General features: G+C 42.0%; 1 protein-coding gene across 1 annotated transcript; it reads right to left on the bottom strand.

Moving 5' to 3' along the window:
* Positions 1–1,756: 1,756 nt before the first annotated feature.
* Positions 1,757–9,842, bottom strand: MRPL32 (mitochondrial ribosomal protein L32). The gene is made up of 3 exons (XM_085892334.1): positions 9,564–9,842; positions 6,993–7,174; positions 1,757–2,476 (listed from the first exon to the last, which is right to left on the bottom strand). The coding sequence occupies exons 1-3, from the start codon at positions 9,658–9,660 to the stop codon at positions 2,225–2,227; spliced, it is 531 nt and encodes a 176-aa protein (XP_085748460.1). The 5' UTR covers positions 9,661–9,842; the 3' UTR covers positions 1,757–2,224.
* Between the last annotated feature and the right edge of the window lie 7,634 nt (positions 9,843–17,476).

Raw genomic sequence — 17,476 nt, 5'->3', positions numbered from 1 at the left:
GCATTGTCAACAGGAGTCTATTCTGAAAGACTTTCAACAAAGGTTGAAGTGCAAGGCAATTATTTAATTAGAGAACAAGTGAGAAATGACCACACTGGTCACAACCTGCGGTACAAAAAAAAAAACCCAGGCAGCGTATAGTCAGCAAAAAAAAACTACAGGCCGAATGTGTTCAGCCTACCAGAAAACCAAGATGGCAGCCATATTTTCACCTGGGTGTCGTGGTGGATAGAGTCATGCGAGGGATGTAGGTGTGGTCCGGCAGCTGCCCGACCAATGGGTGCACATTTTAAAATTTGACCCCCAACAACAGCAATGCAAAGCTCTTGTAGACCTGCGACATGTTACAGGGAAAAACCTCCTCCATTTAGCAGTGACCTAAAAACGTTTCATACTAAACTACAAAGAGCTCCAAAATAAGCTTAAATTTAATTATCGGCGACTCGATGATGCAATTCATAAAGAGTCGAGGAGTTTGACGTTTGAACCCCCAGCCAAATAAGGAGTTATAGTTAAGGCTAAATGTAGTGTGTTGCTTCCTTGATTGACACTAAATAACGTTGAAAAGAATAGAGCACAGAGAGGGTGGAAGACAGGTAAGTTGACCGAGTAAGGGGCTCCTATGGTTCTGATTAGGTTTTCTATTGTGACACTGCTTGTCTTGTACCTACTGTACATGCTTTTTACTGATAAACAACTCCTTTTCCAAACGGTTTGATTGTCAGATGCTATTGATTAAACAGCATATTGAAAACACTGTTCCATTCCTGCTGTTCCGTTATGGGTAGTTGGTAGCCAGTATCCACCTACGGTAATGCTCAATTGTATCTTCCTCTCGGTGGCACATGAGAAGCACAGTTCCCCATCTGTGGTGTTGAATTTACAGGGGAGGTAAAATGGGATTTGGACGCCACTTAGATCAAGCGTCTCAGAAAGCGCCTGTGGTAACGCCACAGATTTATCCTTCAGGACCACGATCAGGGAATCGATTGTAAGAGCTCCCCTTATGGTTCTGTAACTATCTATCGAAATAAAATGGTACAGGGCTCATTGGAGGTTATGCAACCCATTGCATATACATTAGGATATATCAGCAAACCATTATTTTTTTTTAAACATGAACTACAAGGACATTAATAGACAATGAACAAGTAAACATATTTGCAATCTAAACCTGGGATCACATCAAGAATCATGGGCTCAAATGGGTATGCCAAACAGACCAAACTGAATTCAAGTATCGTAAGTGTGGGCTCAGAAGGGAATTTTAACCAAATGTATTAAAAGGTTCAATTGTGATCCTTTCCACAGCATGATCCTCTTTTTTTTGTAGTAAACAAATAGTTGGCATTGCTGTGAGGGTAGCCCAGAGGTACACACACTCACCTTTGAGCTCTTTAATCTATGCTCGAATCTCGAACCAGCAAACTGTCACCTTCTCGTTTAACATGTATGAACCTATATGCCTTCTATCAGAGGGACGTTAATCTGGAGGACCCGTCTGCCAACATTGGTCGGTGGTGGATGTTAAATATTCCACGGTGTCCTTCGCCAAGAGCAGGTGAGTAATCACCAGGACACTGAACAAATTACAAACATCATGCCTGGTCCAGAGTTGGTGAAAGACTTGGACAAAAAAAATTCCCAAGTTGACCCCTATAAGAGGTTGAGAAAAGTTGGTTGTCGGAGAGGAATTTGAATTGCATTAATGAAAAAAAAAAACCCACTTCTTCAATGAATAAGGGAAGCAAAACAATCTACTTTGAGTTTTATCACTTTTTTGGGTTGGTAAAATTGACAATCGATTTGTTGCAGGTAACATTCAAAAATGGCAGGTGCTAAAGTGACTGATCTTAAGTTCCGAAAAATTAAGTGAAATAAAACACCAAAAAGCAATTTGTACTTTTTTCAGAAACATTTAAATATGGAAGAAAGGTTTAGTATCCTTAGACAGTAATGCTTGATTAGATTAGAGCAATTTATTAAACTGTACTTGTTATTCCATTAACTTCAACTTGTTTTCCCCATATTCAAGCTTTCTCTTGGATACTCTTGCAAAGATTTCGACTGCTGGACAATCGACGACTCACCACATTTGAAAAGGCATCAACTCAGAACTTGAACCTTCCTAAGATTCAATTCAAAAATCGTTTTGCTTTCTAAAGGCTTTTGCTTCCTGCAGATAAAACAATCAACTCTAAAAAACACGACTTCTGCACAGTAATCAAGCAGCTGGAAACCAGTGGGGTCGCTTCCGTTTCTGCTCGACAATCCTCTTCCCCAAATTGGTCACTGGCGCATCATCATTGTAGTGAACAACTGTCTCCATGGCTGGGGTTCGCAGGGGGCCCCCTTCAAGCCAAGCAATCTTCTGACGGATATTTTTCGTTTCAAAAGCAACATAGGAGTAACAGTTGCCACAGAGCCTGTGCTTAAGCTTGGGTTCACTACAGTTGGGACACAGCTCAATGTCCCTCTAGAGGGAGAGAGGGAGAGAGAGAAAAAAAAATAAACAAGATGGTTACAAACTCGATGAAGAGACAAGGGATGCTGTCAACAAAAGACACCACCTTCAGATTTAATGCAATCAATAGTCCCATGAAGTCCTGGTGCAACTTTGAACTTTTATAACTGGATTTACACAAGATAGAAACAATCTGTCAATGGAATATAAAAGCATCATGAATCTAGTTTTGTTAATCTTTATGTTGTCATTACCTCCACCACTGAAGATGGATGGAGGTTTTCACCCATTTGTCTGCAAACGGGACGAAACATGATGGATAGGTTGGATGCGCGACATGGACGAATTGAGATTTTGATGAAGATCCGGATAAAATAATAATTTAAGCAATTCTTCGCCATTGTGAAATAGGGCCAAAAACGATCTCAAAAAGTTATGGACAGATTCAGACAAAACTTGGCAGATGAGTGGGTCGGTGACAAGAACAAGTGGATTTGATTTTGGTTCAAGTCCAGATGCAAATATAGCCCCATCAGTGGGATACAAAAATTAAACCATTCAGCCTGGTGAAGGTATGTGCTCCACTGAGTGCTGTTCGAGTGTTATTAATGTTGTTGTCAAATTCACAATCCCCTTGGTTTTCTCGACGAGTTGATATTTTCTGACAAGGCAACTTCTACAATCAGTGGTAATGTCAACCATCACAATTACCGCATTTGGATCCCCAACTAGGACGATTAAATCTTTTACATATCACCTTGTACTTACTTGCAAGACTCCGATCTCTGCCACTTTGCTTTGAATGACATCTTCCCAAACAAGGGGTTCGGTAGTCATGGACCAATTGCTTGGCCACTGATTGCCTGGCCTGTCCCCATATGTATTTCTTTGGTTTACGGTGGAACAAAACAAAGAAAGAAAATGCTGAAAAAATTACTAAATCTTAGCTTATTCCAAAAAGAAATCCTAAAATGGCCTGGACAATATTATTGGCACCTTTTAGAAGTCGTTAGAAATCATGAGATTTCAAGCAGGTGATTCTCCTTTACTTTGGAATTGAACTCACTTGTGGTGAGTTGAAGGTGCCTGCAATATAAAATAAAATAAAAATCTCTCATTCAACCAGTTTGAATGGAGAAAAGGAATCATTCTGCTGTTTTGTGTCACTGTGTGTACCGCAATGAACATGGAGAAAAGAAAAAAATACCAGAGAATTGTCTGAGGAGGGCAGAGAAGACTGAAGCCAAGCATCGACAATCTCAAGGCTACAAGTCCATCTACAGAGACCTTGATGTTCCTGCGTCCGCCATACGCAATGTTACAGGAAGCTTAAGGCCCGTGACACTGAAGCCAACCTCTCTGGACATGGCCACAAGAGAAAAACTTGATCGAAGATTGAAGCGAAGGATTATTCCAATGGTCGAGAAAGCACCTCGATCAACTGTCAAACACATTCAAGTTGACCTTCAGACACAAGGTATGACAGTTTCAACTCACACCATCCGTCACCAACTCAATGAAAAGGGGTTCTATGGTAGGAGACCCAGGAGGACCCCACTGCTGAGAGCATATAAGAAAGCCTGACTGGAGTTTGCCAAAACACCAGAAGAAGCCAAAATCCTTCAGGGAGAATGCCCTGTAAACCAAATTAAAACTTTTTGGTGAAGCACATCATCTCTTTTTACAGAAAACAAAATTAAGCCTTCAAAAAGAACACCTTCCCTACAGTCAAACAAGGAGGAGGTTCCGTGATGTTTGGGGTTGCTGTGCTGCCTCTGGCACTGGGTGCCTTGAACGTATGCATGGCATCATCAAAATCAGGAGATTACCGAAGCATTTGGAGCGCAATGTTCAACCCATTGTCAGAAAGCTGGGTCTCCATCAAAGGTCATGGGTCTTGCAGCAAGACAATGACCCCAAACACACTTCAAAAACTACCCAGGAATGGTTCAAGACAAAACACTGGACTGTTCTGACGTGGCCAGCAACGAGTCCAGATCTAAATCCCATTGAACACCTGTGGGGAGATCTGAAAACAGCAGTTTTGGGAGAAGACACCCATCAAATCTGGGAGAATTGGAGCAGTTTGCACAAGAAGAGTGGGCCAAACTGTCAGTAGAGAGGTGTAGGAATCTCATTCATGGCTATAAGAAGTGCTTGACTGCAGTCATTTTGTTCAAAGACTGTGCTACCAAATAATAAGTCTTGGATGTCAATAATTTTGTAAATGCCATTTCTTTTTATTTTCTGATTTAAAAGGATATATTAAGTTCTGAATTAAAAACAAAGGTTATGTTATATTAACAGTGAAATAAATAATTGTGGAGACAAAATACTTCCGTCAATGCCAACTTTTTTTTTCGAGAAAAATTGTGAGTTATTTGAAAAAAAAACTAAAAATGCAAGGGTGCTAATATTTTTGGCCACGACTGTTCAACTCTTGTTTACTCCTCAAAAACACATTCTTTGGATTAACTTAGGGCTATAATCACAAATACAATTCATTAAATTACTCAGCAGCAACTAGAGAGTGTTTTCAACAAGTTAGAAAATTGGATTGAACGATGTATTCCGAAATATGGTGGTTATGTTGAAGTTTAAAAACGTGAACTGTATTGAGTAAATACTTTATGAATTATGCTTTCATGCACCATTTATAGTTTGTTTCTATATTGTGCAAACAGAAAGTTATAAAAGTTAAGTTGCACAAGGACTTTATGGACACTGTTTATGTCTGCAATTCTCTTAATATTAACCAATTTGTACAGAATTTATGTCCAATAGAGAAGAAATTTTGTCGGTATTAAGATATCACATCTAACATTAATACCGGGTCTTCTCATTGCACTCATTCATCAAATGCAACATTATAACATAATCACAATAAAACAAAAATAAAATTACCGATCATCCGTATAATAAATTCAAGATTAAAGCTGTTAAAATGAGAATAGGACAATTCACAAAAAAAGAAGTGTTAGCCATAAAGTATTAGTAATGCAAGCAAGATTTAGTTGACATTAGGAACATGATTAAAAACAAAACAATTAAGTGTGCAAAAACAGAGGAATGAATGACGGGAGTAAATAAAATGCTTGATCAACAATAAACCTTCCATTGTAGTGCAAAGCTGATGAGACAATGTATGTAATTCGATATGATGTACGAGTGTTACAGAGCCTCGGTTCTGCCCAAACAGTTTATTGGCAAGGGTTGTACTGAATGGTTTGTCATTGCCTTCCCAGCAGTAGTTAGGGCAAGAATTTGGAATTTGTTCAGGGTGCCAGCGACAGCTTGCCGACTCTTCATGAAGGACACCGTGGGATCTTTCATATACACCAACGAATGCTGGCAAACGAGATGCCCAATTTAACGTCCATCCAAAAGGATGGCACACACATTGGGGAAATCTCCCTGCCTATGAAACACTTGGGATGACAGTTTGTTTTTAGCCGAATTAGGAATTTGAACACAGGCTTGATGGCTCTCGGCCATTCTTTCAGCTACAATGTATATAATAATCACCTCGATCCATCATCCGTAGGTTTGGCAGAATTCGATTTTTTTAACAACTTAAACTGATGAAATAGATGTTTATATTTGACCATTTATTTCGAATTAAATTTTCAGGCTTATGTAATTGCAATGCGCAATACCTCGGGTATTATTGCTGTTTTGCAAGCCCGATGTTGGCTTAGCGGCTAGGGAGGCTGGCTTCGGATCCTAGGCTCCTGCGTGAGCCCTGTTGGCTGCTGAATTAACACCAGGTGGGGTCGACTCATTTTGCCGACTTCGGAAGGATGACAAGCTGAGTACCAGTGTACAGGTAAAGGGGCAGCATCAGCGGCACAGCCACGCTTCAAATAAATGATAGCCACCTGGCAGCCAAGCTGCCATACGCAAGAACAGAAGATTGCTGTTTAACCACCCACAACAAAGGCAACTGTGTATGCTCTCACCTTTAAAAAGGCGCACGCACGCACGCACGCTCCACCACAGAGATGTAAATATACCTGCTGCACTTGTTTGAATTGTTCACACATTAATGGAACTACTGCATAACCAAGTTATTAACCATCATTTAATTACCTCACTCTTCCATAAATTTCGCCAATTAACGATGGAATTTTTTTTTCTTCAGTCTGCGAATGTGATCTGAAAGACGTTTAATCGACATTTACTGAAATCAAAGAAACAAATAAAATTTCAATCCTACGAAGCCCAATCAATCGTTATCGTACATTTTCCTCTTTGCATACCATGCACATTTCCTGCAATTGAAATAGCTATGCTCACTTCCCATTAAGCTTTGAGAACAACCTCATGCTTTAAAGTAGTAATGCATGGTACATGAATGAGAATATAAATAAATAATCATGACCTGAAAGAAAAGCAGATAATCATAACAATAAAGTCATGTAGAAAAATAATCATTTATTTACAGCCTTAAATCAAGCTAAGGATCCTCTCTCTTCCAAAGTCGTCATCTCAACTCTTCGCTTCTCTGCGATAAATGTCAAACACACACCCGAGGTTTCAGCAACTTCCTATCAGCGCGGCGTCGAGTGCGGTTGACTTCAATTGTGCGCCGATTTTTAGGTGCAGCCATCCATAAGACAGCCTCATCCAGGATAGATGGAACTTTGAAATCATCAGACTTTGAAGCCCGAGAGAAGGTGTGAGGGTAATGAGGAAACGCCAACAAAGGAACTGGAAATACACACAACAAAAAGAGTGAGATGGTATTTAATAAGAATGGCATAAAAGCACAAACTTACAACACACCAAGAAGAAAGTTACGACGTCCCGTAGTACTTACACAAATATTAACATGTGAATTGTACAGCCTTAAAATGAAGTCTGCGTTTGATTCCCAGCCTGACTATCGTCAGATTTTTTTTTTTTTTGCAGGCATGACATTGCATCGCAAATTATGTCGTCCCTCGAATGGATGTTAAAGACCATCCATCCATTCCATCCATTAGGACCATACTCTGTGCAGAGCGTTGGTGCTGCTGAAGCAGTCTCCTTGGCTATTGGGAACAATCCTGGACGGGTCGCCACTCCGACACAGTATACCAGCATGCTGGCACTCATTTTGCCGACCTCGGAAGGATGACAGGCAGAGTCAACCCCACCTGGTGTTAATTCAACAGCTGAGCAGGATTTGAACTCAGGACCCTAGGATCCCAAGCCCACTACCTTAACCATTAAGCCAACACCAGGCATGTTAAAGACCCCACGCGGTATTTTATGGAGAGTGGGCAGGTTATCGCCAGTACCCTGAACAAACAAAGCAACTTCAGTGAGTGTGTGCAAGCAAGATTTAGTACAGAGTACGGTACATGATAGGCCCAACAAAGCACCTTCAGCTGAACGTCAGGCCTGACCAGCCCTCTCGTGAAGGGCTTAGAGCAAAAATCTTTCTCTGGCTGATCCCACAAGGTGGTCGGAATAATTGAAGCTCTTAAATTAGTCGTGGTAGTAATAGAGGTAATAGTAACGAAGGGTCCCTGTGTGAAAGTATTTTTTTTTAAACAAACTGAATAGCCCATGAAAATAAAGTTTCAAACAAGTATTCTTCGACCAGACATCAACACATTCCTTTTTTTTTGGTATACAGTCAAGGCTCATAGAAGACCCAATTAGTACTAATACACTGAACATACAAGGATGTATCAGGACACAAAAACAACAGCAGAGAGAGGGGGAAACACCAACAGCAGAGTTGAAGGCCAGGATAGAGACAGTTGGCTTAATGGTTGCCTAGTGTTTACTTAATGGTTAGGGTGGCAGGCTTGGGATCCTAGGGTCCCAAGTGGAAATCCCACTCAGCCATTTAATTAGTACCAGATGGGGTTGACTCAGCCTGTCATCCTTCCGAGGTCAGCAAAATGAGTACCAGCTTTCTGGGATGATTGAGCCATTCGAGTATCCTGCGTCGGAGTGGCGACCCGTCCAGGATTGTGCCGAATATAACCAGGAAACTGCATTGACAGCACCGATGCTATGCACAGAGTGTGGTCCCAATGGATGGATGGAGGCAGACTTGGACAATCAATGTGTGTGAGGAGGAATGAGGGGCACGAGGAGATGCATACATTGGGCAAAATGGATACAGAAGGAAACTTTCAGGAGGGAAAACTGAAAATTTGGGAGGCTGGATGGATTGGGGTTGGGAGGGGAGGGGGGGGGAGAGGGTTAACGAAGGGAGAAAAAGAGCACGGTTTTGGATTGGGGACAATATGAGATGGTGGTGAACAGCAGTCTTGAAGACCTGGAGTGAAGAATGATATTGAAGAGAATGTGGAAGTGGGAGAAAAGAAAAACAAAATGAGTGGAGGTGAGCAGCGATTCTGGATTTAGGTGGTTTCACCAGAAAGGGGTTGATGGTGGACTGTGTGAGCCCTCCAGAAACCTGGGGGGGGGGGGGGGAAGACAGCACGAACTTGATCTCCTCTTCCACCCAACCTATTCTGGCAGGTAACACACATCATCTTTCTGCACCTCCTCATTTGTCCTATTAATCCACCATACTTCATTTTCCTTCTTTCTCCCGTCATTGGGTCTCTCAAACTCCCAACTGCACCCTCAATCACCAGGTGAATGAACACAAGGCCTTTAATTGACTTTCCTTTTTGTCTCCAGTCAAGGCTCATGGAAGAGGTGGAACAGCAGAGGTAGAGAAGGGATGTTAGGGTAGCGATAATGGGGAGGTGCAGGCACGCAAGGGGAGGATAACAATGGATACAGAAGTAAAATCTTGGAGGAAGGGGACAGGGGGTCAGGAGCTTCGAAAGGATCATAGTTCATCTTTATGTAATTACGACTTTCCTTTCATTATATATCTATCTATCTATCTATCTATCTCTCTCTCTCTCTCTCTCTCTCTCTCTCTCTCTCTCTCTCTCTCTCTCTCTCTCTCTCTCTCTCTCTCTCTCTCTCTCTCTCTCTCTCTCTCTCTCTCTCTCTCTCTCTCTCTCTCTCTCTCTCTCTCTCTCTCTCTCTCTCTCTCTCTCTCTCTCTCTCTCTCTCTCTCTCTCTCTCTCTCTCTCTCTCTCTCTCTCTCTCTCTCTCTCTCTCTCTCTCTCTCTCTCACCGAGCTGTTCATTTCCCGCCAATAGGCCTCGCAATCCGCGCTCCAAATCCGACAAAACCGCTGCCGTCACTCTCCGAATTAACTGCCAAGCTGCCATTTTTATATTTACCGTGAAATTGGCACTTTCATGCCCAACTGTGACTTTCTTAACTCTCCAACTGAAAACCTTAACTTATCTGAGCTAAACCATTGAAGGTTAACTGAAGGTACCTCGACAAAATGATACCTTAAAAACGGGACAACCTTGTGGAAGGTCTCGCGATATTTCGGTTAACAATACTGTACAGTGTACTGTACTTACAGGTTTTTTTATTTCCTCCCTCATGGATTGTTGTAAAATGGAATACGTGTTTTCAGTATGTGATCTCTGTAATTAACATAAAAATAATGACAATAACAACAATATCTTGTGCATACGAAGTGTTACTAAATGTCACCTAACTAATACACTGCCCAACACAAATGTATTTTATTGCGTGGAAAAATGCAAACAAACAAAAACAACAAAAAAATACAAACAAACAAAATCGGCTCACCATTGAAACCAACCCATATATATATATATATATATATATATATATATATATTTATATATATATATATATATATATATATATATATATATATATATATATATATCTATATCTATATATCTATATATCTATATATCTCACTCTCTCACTCTCTCACTCTCTCACTCTCTCACTCTCTCACTCTGTCACGCTCTCCCTCTCTCCCTCTCTCCCTCTCTCCCCTCTCCCCCTCTTCCCCTCTCCCCTCTCCCCCTCTCCCCCTCTCCCCCTCTCCCCCATCCTCCTCCCCTCTCCCTCCTCCTCTCCCTCTCCCTCGCCTCTCCACCCCTATCTCTCCCTCTCCACCTCTCTCTCTCCCTCTCCACCACTCTCTCCCTCTCCACTCCTCTCCACCCCTCTCTCTCCCTCTCCACCCCTATTTCTCCCTCTCTCCACCCCTATCTCTCCCTCTCTCCACCCCTATCCCTCCCTCTCTCCTGCTCCACCCCTATCTCTCCCTCTCTCCCTCTCTCTGTCTCTCCCTCTCCACTCCTCTCCACCCCTCTCTCCCTCCTCTCTCTCTCTCTCTCTCCCTCTCCACTCCACCTCTCTCTCTCCCTCTCCACTCCTCTCCACCCCTATCTCTCCCTCTCCACCCCTCTCTCCCCTCTCTCTCCCTCTCCACTCCTCTCCACCCCTATCTCTCCCTCTCTCCCTCTCCACCCCTCTCTCTCTGACCACTTTCTCCCCCTCTCTCTCTCTCTCTCTCTCTCTCTCTCTCTCTCTCTCTCTCTCTCTCTCTCTCTCTCTCTCTCTCTCTCTCTCTCTCTCTCTCTCTCTCTCTCTCTCTCTCTCTCTCTCTCTCTCTCTCTCTCTCTCTCTCTCTCTCTCTCTCTCTCCCCTCCATCCTCTCTCCCTCCTGTCTCCATCTCTGCCACTCCTCCTCACTTCCTCCTCTTTCCTTCTTCTATCCTCTATCCTTCCCCCTATATCCCGTCTCCTACCTCTCCCTCTTTCTTCCCCCAAATTCAAAACCAGACAGTCAGTCCCTAACAGTCCCCTTAAAGGGGATGAAGAGCAGGGGGAAAGAGAGAGGAGAGAGGGAGAGAGAGAGAGAGGGAGAGAGAGAGAGAGAGAGAGAGAGAGAGAGAGAGAGAGAGAGAGAGAGAGAGAGAGAGAGAGAGAGAGAGAGAGAGAGAGAGAGAGAGAGAGAGAGAGAGAGAGAGAGAGAGAGAGAGACACAGAGACAGAGAGAGAGACAGAGAGAGAGAGAGAGAGAGAGAGAGAGAGAGAGAGACAGAGAGAGAGACAGAGAGAGAGAGAGAGAGAGAGAGAGAGAGAGAGAGAGAGAGAGAGAGAGAGAGAGAGAGAACGATGGAGAGGAATGAGAGAGGGAGAGGAGGGGAGAGAGGGACGACCCAGCTATAAGCTGTCATCCCAGTGTTTCACAAGCAGCGTGAATCATCAATGTGTGTGTGCCATCTCTCAGATGGACGTTAAACTGGGAGTCACATCAACTGAATCCTCCTCTCTCCTCTCCCTCCTCCTTCTCCTCCTCCCCTCTTACTCCCCTACTATCTCTGTCCCACCTCCCTTCCCTAGAGTACCTATATATAGAGAGTAGCGACATAGGGGGACCAGAATTTGATGGTCACGTGACACATGGGCGCCATTTTGTTTCACACTCTAGCGCCAAGCTACGCATCGAATCCAGATCTTCACCGAGTGAGCTCGGAGAGACCGAGTTTGAAACTGAGTAAAACTTTATTAGTCAAAATGACGGGTTGTTGCGCCTTTGGGTGCAGCAACAAATCTGAGAAGGGGTACAGGATGTATAGGTTTCGTTTTCAATTTCTGCATTTAAGCTTTTAGCCGTCGACAGTGCCTTTAGGCACGGCTCCCGGTATTGGAAGCATGTCATCATGTGACCCATATAAACTTTCAAGGACATCTAAGCTTTTAGAAGTTGTTATCTATGGAAAGAAGAGAAAATTCGTTGTTTTGATAAGTAATTTGATGAACAATTTTGGTATTTGTCTATTTCTTATGTTGACCAAAAACCAGTCAAGTTTTAGACTAAAAAAAGGGCAAAATAATGTACACATATGGACATTGACATGTATGGTATATAAGTCTTACTGTATATGCGTTGAATGTGTTACCATGGTAAAGATTATTGTAATAAGAATTATATCAATCATAGCAGCAATTGATATTATTATTGATTTATTTGATTCATAGCCTGTATGATTAAATTGGAACAAAAAATTACCTATAGAACCACTGCCCCCACGCCTGCCCCAAAAATGAAATGCTTTAAATTTGGGGGCCCTCTTTATGCATGCCGTTGATCTTATTTATTATCATAACCCCAGTAAGGATCAATGGTAGTCTGGGATGTTGGCATCTAGAAAGCTAACAATATGGGCAATCATTATTTAGCAACCCAATTAATTTACATATTTATCACTTAATTGCACATTCTTATGAAAATACACAATTTGTAATGAATTGTCTGTTTATTTGGTTACCATGGCAACACATTAGATGGGGTTTCATTAAAAAAAATCTAGCCTACAATCTCTGACCTTCATACTTTCATTTGGTGTATTTCCATTTTTGTTCAGAATCATCAATCATGTAGTATTGTCTTGAAAACTTGCTGTCAAGTTGTTAATATTTCACCAAAATTAATTTTTCTGTAAACACTAATATATAACTAATCATGATATTACATATTTATACACTTGAATTTGAAAATGCCTGCAGTGTATGAACAATACAGGTAACTCTGCATGCATGTAAGTCAGCCTTATTAAGTCGAATAATCGCACAAGTTTAAACAAATTTTGAAACCGTATTATGCAAGACGTGTTATTTACCTTCTGTGAGGCAGATTTGTTCTACGTCGAACAGATTTCTGTGGTCCCAAGAGATTCAAGTTAAGCAGAGTTACCTGTACTTATAATTTGTAGCATTTCTTTATCGTTCATCATCTTGCAAATTGATGGAACACTGTTGACAGAAATAAAATAGCAAGTCAAACCTACTGCGATTTTTCATGGACTGTTTCTTCACAAGATTGTACCAGTTGAATACTTAACATAAGCATTTTGACATGAACGTGCTTCATAGATTCATCCAATAATTGCATAGCAGGCCTGTGCAATTAACTATTCTTTGCCCATAAAAAGGGTCATTTCAATTGTTAAGATATTTTTGAAATCTGATACAATCATTTTGGCATAGTCACTTTTTGGTGTGTTTGAGAGCGTGTTGGGTGGTAACTATGATGATAAATTACATGTAGGTATCGGTGTTTGTTGTTTTCGTTTGTTATGGGTGAGATGATAATGTGGTGAGATGAAAAAAGTAAAGATGGGTGAGGTGGGGAGGGATGGGTAGGGGCAGGTATGGATCAAATTGAGGCCCCAACTTAGGTCTATGGACTCGAGATTTTTATTTGGCTCGACTTCATGTCATAAGCCTACACAGGCCGAGTTTCTCCCAAATGTCTCGTTCTCTGGCAAACTTACTCTGAGTTTCCCGTGTAATGAGTACATGCATTTTAACATTTTATCACTTTCAACCCCATTGATTCTATAATCAAGATCTTTGGCCGAGTAAAACATGAGAATAAATATATATGTCCAGTGATGTATCCCACCCTCCTGATGTATTGCTTCATTCATGCATGCTGCTACGGCGGTAGCGCACGCACCGCGCGTTATCCAGAGTGAAACAAAATGGCACCTATAGCTGAGTTGTCGCTACTCTCTATATATAGGTACTCTACCCTTCCTCTCTCACCCCTATCCCACCCCTCTTTCTGTCTCCCACCCCATCCCTCTATTTCCTAACCCTCTCCCTCTCACCCCATCTCTCTCTCTCCCACCCCACTGTATCTCTCCTTCTCTCCCTCTCCCTCTTACCTCCTTCGTTTATCCTTCCCCTCTCTCCTCTCTCCCACCCCACTGTCTCTCCCCCTCTCCCCTCCTTCGTTAATCATTCCCCTCTCTCCTCTCTCCCTCCTTTGTCTCTCCCCCTCAATAGTACTAATGGGTTGTATTTGCTCGGATAAAATATATTTGAAAAGATAACTCTTAATTCACCCTTTTTTTGGCCTGCTCAACAATTCCTTGACTTGGAACAGGCCGCAACGGTTTCTTAATGATAATTTTTTTTTCTTCACTTTCTTCACTCAAACCTGATTTACATGTCTGAACATCCTTCATTGTTCCTGTATGCACACCTCCCCTACAAAAATATTCTACATTTCATACCATTAGTATAAATCGGTAGTTCAGTGGGGATTTTTTTTTGAGAAATTTCCTTTTTTGTGATGTCTGAGTCTCTGTCCTCATCCCTAGGACCTTGAGTGAAAGTTGGCAAGTCATTTTGGAGTAGCCTCTTCCATTAATATTGTGGAAGAAAAATAATTATATTAATGTACTCTCAATTATAATTGTTGCTGGTACTTGAGGCTCAGGTTGAGACCACATCTGTGGTGATGTCCTTCTCCAACCTTACCCTTCCCCATAAAGTGTTCCTTGGTTGCCAAGCTTTGCCTGTTCGGGAATACATCCCTCCTTCCTTGAGATGTTATAGATGGCAAAAGTTCAGGCATACTGCATCATCCTGTCGGGGTAAATAACACTGCAGCAAGTGTAATGGGGATCATGTGCTGTGCCAATTGTGGTGGTGAACATAGTGCTGCCTACAGAGGTTGTCTGGAATTTCAAAGAGCTGCCAATACCAATCAAGGAAGCCAATTTGATCACCATGACTCCAGTCCAGACCAAAGTACAAACGTGTTTGGTGGGTTGTCAAAATGAGACAATAGATCAAGAATGCCAAACCGAGGCTGCTCGTGGTAAAGCGGATATGAATTTTTCCAAAATGGGGTTCATTGGGTTTATTACCGAGGTCATAAACTGTGCAGCTCCAGTGTCTAGGTCTCTAGGATGTCCATGAAAATCAATATAATCTCTGCTGCAGCCAGTAAACATCTGGGTTGGGAGGGCTTTTCCTCTAAAGAGATCAACAAGATAGTTAACAGGACAGGTAACAAACATAGCAATGCTCAGGCCAAACAGTCTCAGGACTCTTCAATGGAATGATGTCAATAGTTCAATGGAATGCTGAAAGCCTTGTGGCTCATGGACCAGAATTTAAAAGTTTTATTTCTGAATTGTCGACTAAAGCTGACATAATATGTTTACAAGAAACATGGCTGAAAAGTTATAATAGATTCTAGATTCCGGGGTATACACTCATATGTAGAGCTAGATTAAGTGGGAATGGGGGTGGATGTGGGGTTCTTATTGAGCTTGATATTCCCTTCGTGGTAACTGAATGCATTGCTGAATTTGAGGCTGTTATTATTAATATTCATGATTCAAGGGGAGAGTTTACAATCATAAATTTCTACAATCCTTGCCAACAGTTGATAAAAAGTCGCCGCAGGAGGTTTTTAGAAGGAATGTTGGGATGATCCTTCTGTGTGGTGACTTTAATAGTCATCACATCCTCTGGGGATCTACAACTACGGATAGTAATGGTGGGGTATTGAGGAATTAATGGATGAATTTCATTTGGTGTTGTTAAACCATGGAGGGGGGACTTGTATTAATCTGTCTACGGGGGAAGATGTCCTCTTTGGATCTCACCTTCATTTCATCCCCGGGAGCAGCGGAATGTGAATGAAGAGTTCTTGATGACAATCACTTTCCAGTGATCACTAACTTTAAATTACAAAGGGATTCTGTGGAATCAGAAGGACCGGCTTATTGGAACTTTTCCAAGGCAAACTGGGGTCTTTCTGTTTGCATCATAAATAATACTGCGGGGGATTCTATCCCTATCTCCAGAAGTCCTGTCGGCAAAAGAATTGAAGTCCGCTAGTGGAATGAGGTTTGCAAACAGACGATCCAGGAATGGAGAGCCGCTCTTAAAAAAATTAAGAACCCTTAAGATGAAGGATGCCATCGAATATAATAGGAAAAGGGCATATGCTCATTGGAATATTAAACTAGCCAAGACAGCCTCCTGGCATTCATTTTGTACATTGATCAATCCAGGTACTCCTCTTAAGGTCATATGGAAGAGAGTTAAAAGTAAGCAGGGAATCCAAATCAGCTGGAAGTCCATTCCGGCACTTATCTTCCAGAACAAATCTTTTTGTTCCAATTCAGACAAGGTTGAGGCCCTTGGTCATCTTTTTTTCTGGTGGTTTTGGTGACACTAATGGGGATAATGAGTTTATAGCCCACAAGCTCCAATTTGTAGAGCAACACAAGAACATCATCAATGATAGTCAGCCTCTAAACTCCCCCCTCTTAATCTGGATTTTACTCTGTGGGAACTTAAGCAGGTCAATCCAAAAGTTAAGAATAGTGCCCCAGGTCCTGATTGGTTAAGCTATCTCATGATCAAGCACTTGGAAGACAGGGTGTTGAGAGTGTTCCTTACATTATATATAAGGTTTGAGAGTTAGGGAAACTCCCAAGTGACTGGAAACACTCGATTGTAATCCCTATCCTTAAAGATGGGAAAGATGGCACAGCCGCATCCTCATATCGTCGGATTTCCCTCAACTTGGTTGTTTTTTTAAATTGATGGAGAGGATGGTAAATAATTGTATGATCTACTTCCTAGAAAAAAAAACACAACCTCATGTATAAATTTCAGGATGCATTTAGAAAAGGATGGTCCACTGTTGGCCATGTCACTTCTCTGGCAAATGAGGCCAGGGAAGCTCTAAATAATCAGGAGTTGCTTCTGGGGGTGTACCTTGATATTCACAAGGCATATGACTCCGTATGGAAAGATGGCCTTCTCCATAAGTTACACAACCTTGGGATTAATAGGAAAATGTTTGGTGGATTAGGGATTTCTTACCAAATAGATCCTTCCAGGTGAGAGATGGTTTGATCCTCTCCTCGGCGTTTCAGATGGATAAGGGGATTCCCAGGGTAGCAGCCTGAGTCCAACGTCTCTTTCTTAAATAAAAAGCCTTGATCTGCTCTCTTCTTTTATTTTTGTCAGGCCTTTGGGGGTATGTTGATGAGCAATCACAAAAAAATGGAGACTATCCAGTATAAATCTCTCTGTGTCTGTATGGGGGCTTTTATTAGCTCTCCGGTGTCAGCTCTCCTGGTGGAAGCGGGTGAAATTCCCTTGCCTCTGTATTGGGAAATCTTTCAAATGAAATACTGGGCTAAAACCAATTCATCTGGGGATAACCACCCTGGTAAAGACGAATTTGATGACCGTTGGGAATACCAAAAGCTTGTTAAGAACTTCACTTCTTCTTCTCTAGGAATGGCATGTGTAACTGTGGCGGATCTAGAGGGGGTTTGGGGGGTTGGGGGGTTGCAACCCCCCCTCTAGATCCGCCAC

This window comes from Eptatretus burgeri, chromosome 8 (genome assembly GCF_056783735.1).
Source record: "Eptatretus burgeri isolate ZD-2024b chromosome 8, Ebu_testis_v1, whole genome shotgun sequence".
Taxonomy (NCBI): Eukaryota; Metazoa; Chordata; class Myxini; order Myxiniformes; family Myxinidae; genus Eptatretus; species Eptatretus burgeri.
This window is presented reverse-complemented; position numbering and strand designations above follow the sequence as displayed.

What these genes read in the sequence shown, in the direction of transcription:
- MRPL32 (XM_085892334.1), bottom strand. Translation starts at nt 9,660, where the DNA reads ATGGCAGCTTGGCAGTTAATTCGGAGAGTGACGGCAGCGGTTTTGTCG. An exon ending in GGCGGGAAATGAACAGCTCG is followed by an intron (nt 7,175 to 9,563) that starts GTGAGAGAGAGA and finishes GTGTATTTCCAG; the next exon opens with TTCCTTTGTTGGCGTTTCCT. An exon ending in GGAAGTTGCTGAAACCTCGG is followed by an intron (nt 2,477 to 6,992) that starts GTGTGTGTTTGA and finishes CTCTCCCTCTAG; the next exon opens with AGGGACATTGAGCTGTGTCC.